Source organism: Pongo abelii, chromosome 9 (assembly GCF_028885655.2).
Source record: "Pongo abelii isolate AG06213 chromosome 9, NHGRI_mPonAbe1-v2.0_pri, whole genome shotgun sequence".
Lineage (NCBI taxonomy): Eukaryota > Metazoa > Chordata > Mammalia > Primates > Hominidae > Pongo > Pongo abelii.
In genome coordinates, this window is record NC_071994.2 from 133,478,333 (window position 1) to 133,487,545 (window position 9,213).

At 53.0% G+C, this 9,213-nt stretch overlaps 1 protein-coding gene across 1 annotated transcript in view; it reads left to right on the forward strand.

Annotated features, from left to right (window-relative positions):
• ST14 (ST14 transmembrane serine protease matriptase) overlaps positions 1-8,947 on the forward strand; it is a 51,350-nt gene extending 42,403 nt beyond the window's left edge. Inside the window, exons 17-19 of the mRNA XM_002822697.6 lie at positions 6,996-7,270; positions 8,026-8,162; positions 8,246-8,947. Of these exons, the coding sequence (XP_002822743.3) occupies positions 6,996-7,270; positions 8,026-8,162; positions 8,246-8,407 (574 nt within the window). The 3' untranslated portion in view covers positions 8,408-8,947. The remainder of the gene's footprint in view (positions 1-6,995; positions 7,271-8,025; positions 8,163-8,245) is intronic.
• Positions 8,948-9,213: the final 266 nt, after the last annotated feature.

Genomic DNA, 9,213 nt, shown 5'->3' on the forward strand with positions numbered 1-9,213 from the left:
GGACAGCAAGAGCCTGTGGGGAGTGGACCCATTTCCATGGTCCCCAGCTTTGCTGGGTGCTTCACATGTGGCTTTGTGCAGCCTGAGGCTGTCCCTTGTCTCATTTTGTCACACTCAACTCCACCCAGAGCAGGAATGATTTTTTTTTTTCTTGGAGTAATGGGAGCTCATTTAAGAATTTCGTGTGTGTGTGTGTGTGTGTGTGAGTCAGAGTCTCACTGTGTCACCCAGGCTGAAGTTCAGTGGTGCAAATCATAGCTTGCTACAGTCTTGAACTCCTGGGCTTGAGCAATCCTCCTGCCTCAGCCTCCCGAGTAGCTGACTACAGGCACATGCCACCATGCCCAGCTAGTTTGAAATTTTTGTAGAGACAGAGCCTTGCTACATTGCTAAGCTTGGCCTCCAACTCTTAGGCTGAAGCGATCCTCTCATCTTGGCCTCCCAAAGTGCTGGCCTTACAGATGTGAGCCACCATGCCTGGCCCGACCACTTCTCTTTGAGGTTGGCTTCTGTGCCTCTTTAACAGGCCCCATTCTTTCTTTTTTTTGAGCCATGTCCTTGCTTTCTGGCACTACCAGGTAAAATAGGCTCATCTTGTGTTTCCCCAGCCCAGCCCTAGGACCAGTCATTTCTCCAAGGAGTCCTTTACTGGGGATGGTATTTAGAAACCAAGGTCTGGTTTCTTAGTGTGTTCATTGTCCCCATGGTGTCATGTCCAGGCCCAGTCAGCAGGTGGAGCTAGGAAATGGCTGCGTGCATACTAAGAACTCCCCTGCCGTCCTGCACTGCTTCCTCTTTTACTTTGCTTCATTGCTTTCTTTCTCATTTCCTTTTCCTTCGTCGTGTGTTGATCATCAGTCCTGCTTCTGCCAACGAGTAGTGCAATTAATATTCAACACCCATGGTTACTATTGACACTAGAGAGACCAACATGAATAGGACTTGGTCCCTGAAGATTGTGGGTCACAGACTTGTAAGGGCAGGGACAAGACATGACACACACGTGCAGTAAGTGCTGTGCCAGGGCTGTGTCCAGGCTCCCTCGGGCCCAGCATGTGGAGTTTAGAATTCTAAACCCATATGCCTGAGAGACTGGGGAGGGCGCCTATTGGGAACACTCAACATGGGTGTCTGAACTGAGGGTTGAAGGTGAGGGTATTTGTCAGCTGGACCAGGTGGCTCAGACCTTCCAGACAAAGGGAGTGTCGTGTGCAGAGGCAGGGAGGTGTGAGGTGTGCAGGGGCCTGGTGTCAAGGGGCCCTGAGCACATGGCTAAGTCATCATGCATTCATCGGGCACTGCCGGGAGGTGGCATCACGTTGCGGTTAAATGCACAGGCTGCCTAGGTTCCAATTGTGGCCTACAGCGTATTAGCTATATGAACTTTGGCAAGTTGCCCTCTCTGTGCCTGAGTCCTCATCCTAAAAAGGGTGACCCTACCTCGCAGGGCTGTTTCGGGGATAAAATAACTTACTGTGTCAGCATCGAGAAGAGTGCTTGGGACATCAGAAGTTCTACCTGAGCACTAACGATTTCCAACTGCGCTCCAGCCCCTGGGGTCACCATGGGGGATATCAGTGGCTGCATCTTCACAACCAGTCTCTCAGCTGCTGGTAGACGTGCATGCCTTAAACATTAGAGGCTGAGTCTGCTGATAGAATCAAAAACTGTCAGACTTACCAATTGGCTGGGTTTGCAGACAGGGCTTCATGAAAGCGGGGTCTGGAGCTGAGGTCGCCGGGTGAACAGGGCGGGCTTGGAGGAGGGAGGTGGAAACCTGCAGGCACAGGGCAAAGAGCCGATGGGGATGTCCATGCTGAGTGCTGGGGTCACGGGGAATTGAGCTAGAGGGACAAGGATGGCTCTCCCCTCTCCCCCGTCCCATGAGACCCTTTCAGCTACATGCTCGCCTCCTGGGTGTTCCTGAAACATCTCTACTCTCTATTTGCGCTGCCACCACCTTGCTCGTCCTAGCTCACCGTATCCTGGGCAGCTGCAGCACCCTCCCCATCTACTTCCTTCCCTCTCAGGACTCTGGTCTGCACCACTCGAGCCCAGAGTGGTCTTCCCAAAATCTGGTCACCCCAATCTCTTGCTTCAACACCTGTCACGGCTTGCAGTATAAAGCAGGAACTCCTTCATGACCGACATGGCCACGTTATCTGGCCCCTGCCCGTCTGTCCAGCCTCAGTCTCCAGTGCAGTCCTCACGCCTTCCCCATGCTCAATGTGAGGGCTTCCTGAACATGCCTTTGCTCTTTTTTTTTTTTTTTTGAGACCAAGTTTCACTTTTGTTGCCCAAGCTGGAGTGCAAAGGCGCGATCTCAGCTCACTGCAACCTCTGCCTCCGGGGTTCAAGCGATTCTCCTGCCTCACCCTCCCGAGTGGCTGGGATTACAGGCATGTGCCACCACGCCCGGCTAATTTTTTGTACTTTTAGTAGAAACGGAGTTTCACCATGTTAGCCAGGCTGGTCTTGAACTCCTGACCGCAGGTGATCCGCCTGCTTCGGCCTCCGAAAGTGCTGGGATTACAGGTGTGAGCCACCACGCCCAGCCACCTTTGTTCTCTTTAAACATGCGGCATTCTCCACCCCTTCAGGCCGCAGGTGGCCAAGCCTATGTGATATCGAGGCTTGGTTCATAACTCACTTCGTTTCCGGACTCCCAGCCCATCCTCTTCCACAGCTTTCTACCCAGTCCTCTGTGGGACCTTCTTGTCACGCTGTAATTGGTGGTTTTCATATCTCTCCCCATGTACACTGGGAACCTGAAGGCTGGGTCATAGATCGCATCACAGATGCCCAGGGATTGTTGAGTGAATGAGTTGATGGGGGCTGAGTACGTGGCTGGATGTGAGCAGGCTGGGAAACTGTTAGAAAGGTCAGGTCGATTAACGGTGAACGCAGAAGGCCTGGATGGGTCACAAGACCTCACCTGGCAACTCTTGGGAATCCTTTTAGGCTGTGGAATGGGACGAAAATGATCTCACAAAAGCAGCTTTTGGGAAGTCATTTTCTGGTGGCAACAGATTACAGTGAAGCGAGATCGGGCATAGCCCAGGTTGGAAAACTGAGCTTTGGCCTAGGTGTGCCATTCCGTGGGGAGGTGGCTGTAAGAAAGGCCAGAAGGGGGCCTGGCGCGGTGGCTCATGCCTGTAATCCCAGCACCTTGGGAAGCCGAAGCAGGCGGATCACCTGAGGTCAGGAGTTCGAGACCAGCCTGACCAACATGGTGGAACCCCATTTCTACTAAAAATACAAAAATGAGTCAAGCATGGTGGCATGCACCTGCACTCCCAGCTACTTGGGGGCGGCTGAGGCAGGAGGATCACTTGAGCCTGGGAGGCGGAGGTTGTGGTGAACCAAGATCACGCCACTACACTCCAGCCTGGGCAACAGAGTAAGACTCCATCTCAAAAAAAAAGAAAGGCCAGAAGGTGATGGACGCTGGGGCAGTGAGAGTGGACCAGGGCTCGGACGGGCACGGGGAGAGATGTGGAGGCAGAGGCTCGGTTTGGTGCTCCGGGGTCGGGGAGGTGCCCTGGCTGGGCGGTTCAGTAACCTTTTGACTCTCCTGAGAGGTGAGGGAAAATGAAGCGGGTCTTCATGCCTTTCTCTTGTCACGCACATTTTCTATTTTTAAATATGTATTTTTCCAATGTTTTATTTTGAAATTTTTCAAACATACAAAAATGTTGTAAATACAATGAACGAAAAAAAGGACTAGTACAGTGAACACTTTTTTTTTTTTTGAGACAGAGTCTTGCTCTGTCCCCAGGCTGGAGTGCAGCAGCGTAATCTCAGCTCACTGCAACCTCTGCCTCCCGGCTTCAAGCAATTCTCCTGCCTCAGCCTCTGGAGTAGCTGGGACTACAGCTGTGCGCCACCACGCCCGGCTAAATTTTTCTATTTTTAGTGGAGATGGGGTTTCACCATACTGGCCAGGCTGGTCTCGAACTCCTGACCTCGTGATTCCCCACCTCGGCCTCCCAAAGTGCTGGGATTACAGGCGTGAGCCACCGCACCCAGCCATACAGTGAACACTCTTATACCTTTGATCTACATTCAGTGATTGAGTTAATCATATTTGCTTTCTGTCTGTTTGCACCCGCATGTATTTTTCAGAACCATTTCCCAACTGGGGGCAGCCATTGTGAGGCTTCCCACCAGGTGCCTCGGCCTGTGTCTCCAAGAACAAGGACGCTGTCCCACACTGAGAAATAGCGGCATTGCTTTGTGCTGCGAGCTGACGTACGCGTCATAAATGTCCTCCAATGATGCCCATCATGTTCTTCTTTAGAGGTTTTTTTTTTTTTTTGAGACGCACTCTATCGCCTAGTCTGGAGTGTAGTGGCGCAATCTAAGCTCACTGCAACCTCCACCTCCCAGGTTCAGGTGATTCTCTTGCCTCAGTCTCCTGAGTAGCTGGGATTGCAGGCCCCTGCCACCACACCTGGCTAATTTTTGTATTTTTAGTAGAGACGGGGTTTCACCATGTTGGCCAGGCTGGTCTCAAACTCCCAACCTTATGATCCTCTCGCCTGGGGCTCCCAAAGTGCTGGGATTACAGGTGTGAGCCACCATGCCTGGCCTTCTTTGGAGCTTTTTAAAAAAAGTCCTAGGATGCAGTCAAGGGTCATGCCTTGTATTTAGTCATTAGGTTTCTTTAATCTTATTTGAATCAAGAACAGTTTCTCTACGCCTTTTATTTTTTGTTTTTTTATGGCATTGACATTTTTGAAAAGTTCGGGCCAGTTATCTTACAGGATGCCTCTCAATTTGGGTTTTCCCGACTGTGTTTTCATGGCTGAGTTTGGAAGCAGCACGCGGGCGGTGCTGCACCCTACTCGGGGAGAGCAGGATCCCCTGTGAAGGGGGCTGGTGGGGAGAGGAGCCTGAGCACCTGGCTTGGCCGCCCAGCAGGTTTCGCCATCATAAAGGGGCTTCCCCATTGGTCGTGAATACATCGCAGGTGATTCTTTGAATCAGCGTGAGTGTCTCCTTCTCCAGCTGTATTTTACCCGGCGTCTCAGCGTCCGCTGGTGATTCTCACATGTGTTGATTATTACTGTGGCAGGTGCGAATGTGGTTCCTTATTGTACCGTTTCTTCAGCATTTGGGGCTGCTCACTCTTTCTTTCTTTCTCTTTCTCTTCTCTTTTCTTTTTTTTTTTTCTGAGGTGGGGTCTCACTACGTTGCCCAGGCTGGAGTTCAGTGGTGCAATCTTGGCTCACTGCAACCTCTGCCTCCTGGGTTCAAGCAATTCTCCTGCCTCAGCCTCCCGAGTAGCTGGGATTACAGGCACCCGGCTAATTTTTGTGTTTTTGGTAGAGGTGGGGTTTCACCATGCTGGCCAGGCTGGTCTTGAACTCCTAACCTCAGGTGATCCACCCACCTTGGCCTCCCAAAGTGCTTGGATTACAGGAGTGAGTCACCACGCCCAGCCAGGGGCTGCTTTTTCTCTGTAAAGAATAGCTTTCCTTTTCCCTTTATAAATTCTTTTGAAATTACTTTTTAGACTCAGGGTGGACTGATGGATTACCCCACCTTTTTTTATTATTCCGCCTGTGTAGTAGTGTCATCCTGTCACCATTTATTTCGGGGTTCTTATTGTTCTAACTTTAGCCAGCTTTGTCAGGCCACATTGGTGTTTGAGTGCTCGATTGCTTCCTGCAGAAACAAAATGTTCCAGGTTGCTTTATGCTTTCCATTAAGCCCCAGATCTGAAATCAGCTGTTTTTCCAAGAGGCCCTGGTTCCTTTCAATAGAGAAGGATATTTAGACACTTAAGTTCTGGGTGCTGCTGGAGACAGCATTGGTTTTAGGCCAGTTTTTAAGAATTGTGTGCCAGTGGGCACGGTGGCTTATGCTTGTAACTCCAGCACTTTGGGAGGCCAAGGTGGGCCGGTCGTTTGAGGTCAGGAGTTTGAGACCAGCTTGGCCAACATGGCGAAACCCCGTTTCCACTAAAAATACAAAAATTAGCCAGGTGTGGCTGCAAATGCCTGTAGTCCTAGCTACTCGGGAGGCTGAGGCAGGAGAATCTCTTGAACTCGGTAGGTGCAGGTTACAGTGAACTGAGATCACACCTCTGTACTCCAGCCTGGGTGACAGAGTGAGACTCCGTCTCAAAAAATAATAATAAAATAAAAATCATGAGCCTTTCCTGATACCTCTGATCTCATTCCACATCTGTGCCTCCCTTTCCCCGCGGTGAGGTGGGCTCCGGCTCTGCAGTGCACGTGGAACAGCTTCTGAATCACTAAATCTGTTCCATAGCCAGCAACAAACTTAGATACAACACATTTTTCAATTCATTTTGGTCTTAGGTTATAATAGCACTGCATTAAAAATTTATTTGGGCTGGGCGTGGTGGCTCACGCCTGTAATCCCAGTGCTTTGGGAGGCCGAGGTGGGCGGATCACAAGGTCAAGAGTTCGAGACCAGCCTGACCAACATGGTGAAATCCCGTCTCTACTAAAAATACAAAAATTAGCTGGGTGTGGTGGTGCGCGCTTGTAATCCCAGCTACTCAAGAGGCTGAGGCAGGATAATCGCTTGAACTTGGGAGGTGGAGATTGCAGTGAGCCGAGATCATGCCACCACCGCACTCCAGTCTGGGTGACAGAGCGAGACTCCGTCTCAAAAAACAAATAAATAAATAAATAAAATAAATTATTTGGATTGATTTTTCTGTTATTCCTCTTGTGAAAGATCAGGTTCATAAGATAACTAATTTTTGGTCATCAGATTAAAAATATATTCACGGAGAGGGGTAAAGAGTTCAAGAGGGATTTCATACTGCAGCTGGAGGCACTTAGTAGTTTCCAGCTTAGGGTCAAGACCAAGTAAGAGCCGGCCCTATCGTCTTCTGTTAGCAGCAGCTGTGCCTCATCCATGCGGAATCCTCTGGGAACGCGCGGGGCTGCGGGGCTGCGGGGCCGCGTGCACAGACCCGAGTGACCGCGCAGTCTCATAGCAGCTCTTCCTACCAGGTACTCAGACCCCACGCAGTGGACGGCGTTCCTGGGCTTGCACGACCAGAGCCAGCGCAGCGCCCCCGAGGTGCAGGAGCGCCGGCTCAAGCGCATCATCTCCCACCCCTTCTTCAACGACTTCACCTTCGACTATGACATCGCGCTGCTGGAGCTGGAGAAACCGGCGGAGTACAGCTCCATGGTGCGGCCCATCTGCCTGCCGGACGCCTCCCATGTCTTCCCTGCCGGCAAGGCTATCTGGGTCACGGGCTGGGGACACACCCAGTATGCAGGTAAGCTTCGGGCTGACCCAGGGCTCCGCAGAGGGCCTGGGGCCTTCCTCCAAGGCCGTGTTTCCTCTGCGCGTCCCGTCTCGGGGCGGGGGGCTGCCCAGTCTCCCTCTGCCTGGCAGAATGAGGCTGTCCAGGGCGGAATGGAGGCCTTTAGTAAAAGGGGCATGGGATTTGCAGCCCGGGCTCAGGATGGAAGGCTGGCTTTGCCCCTAACTACCTGAGTGACCTTGAGCGAGCTGCTTAAACTCTGATCCTGTTTGTGCATCCGCATAATGAAGATAGCAACACCTTAAGCCCAGTGGTGCTTAAGGCACGTGAGGGGGTGGGTATGAAGGGAAGCAGGCCGTTAGTCGGCAAATGCTAGATTGAAAAAATCCACCCTATAGCATATGCTGAACATTTGTAGTCTTTGGAGAGGAAAGAAACGAACAGGACTTACAGCTCTAATGCCCTCACAGAACCCCGCGGGCGTTTGCGGCGCCTTCCCTCCGCCTCTCTGCTTCTTGTTCCCTCACCCCTGCTTGCCACGGCGTCTGTTCCCTCTCGACTCGCCTGGCAGATCTCAGCATGCCCCTGCTTCCTCTAGGTGGCTGCTATTGCCAGAGCCCACTGAGTAGACGCGGATTACCCGTTTGTCAGCCCCGGGCATCTGGGCTGTTCCAGAGTTTTCTAGTCCAATGACCCGTGGGGAGCATCTCGAATGACGCTGCCCCTGAAGCAGCCCGGCTCCCAGCCCCGTCCTGCCCTCTCCCCAGGCACTGGCGCGCTGATCCTGCAAAAGGGGGAGATCCGCGTCATCAACCAGACCACCTGCGAGAACCTCCTGCCGCAGCAGATCACGCCGCGCATGATGTGCGTGGGCTTCCTCAGCGGCGGCGTGGACTCCTGCCAGGTGCCCCCCGGGGCAGGAGGGCGGCAGGTGGGCCCCGGGAGAGGCGGGACTGGGGACTCACGGCAGGGCTTGTCTCCGCCCAGGGTGATTCCGGGGGACCCCTGTCCAGCGTGGAGGCGGATGGGCGGATCTTCCAGGCCGGTGTGGTGAGCTGGGGAGACGGCTGCGCTCAGAGGAACAAGCCAGGCGTGTACACAAGGCTCCCTCTGTTTCGGGACTGGATCAAAGAGAAAACTGGGGTATAGGGGCCGGGGCCACCCAAATGTGTACACCTGCGGGGCCACCCACCGTCCACCCCAGTGTGCATGCCTGCAGGCTGGAGACTGGACCGCTGACTGCACCAGCTCCCCCAGAACATACACTGTGAACTCAATCTCCAGGGCTCCAAATCTGCCTAGAAAACCTCTCGCTTCCTCAGCCTCCAAAGTGGAGCTGGGAGGTAGAAGAGGAGGACACTGGTGGTTCTACTGATCCAACTGAGGGCAAAGGTTTGAAGACACAGCCTCTCCCGCCAGCCCCAAGCTGGGCCGAGGCGCGTTTCTGCGTATCTGCCTCCCCTGTCTCTAAGGAGCAGCGGGAACGGAGCTTCGGGGCCGCCTCAGTGAAGGTGGTGGGGCTGCCGGATCTGGGCTGTGGGGCCCTTGGGCCATGCTCTTCAGGAAGCCCAGGCTCAGAGGACCCTGGAAAACAGACGGGTCTGAGATTGAAATTGTTTTACCAGCTCCCAGGGTGGACTTCAGTGTGTGTATTTGTGTAAATGAGTAAAACATTTTATTTCTTTTTAAGTAAGTTTCTTTTCCTACTGGAGTTGCGCCCTCCTTCCTCCTTTTTCCTACTCGATTTGCAAGAAATTGGACGTACATTCCCCTCAGCACAGACCCCAGAGTCAGGCTGGGTGGGGCCCGCAGTGCCGCTGCTTTCTCTAGGCCAGCAACGGGCTGGTTTTGCTCTGACCTGTAGCTTCCAAGACCAGGGGCCTGGTGCCCTGGTAGGAGGGAAATGCGGGTTGGCGAGGCGGGGAGACGAACGTGTGGGGATGGTGGAGAGGGGG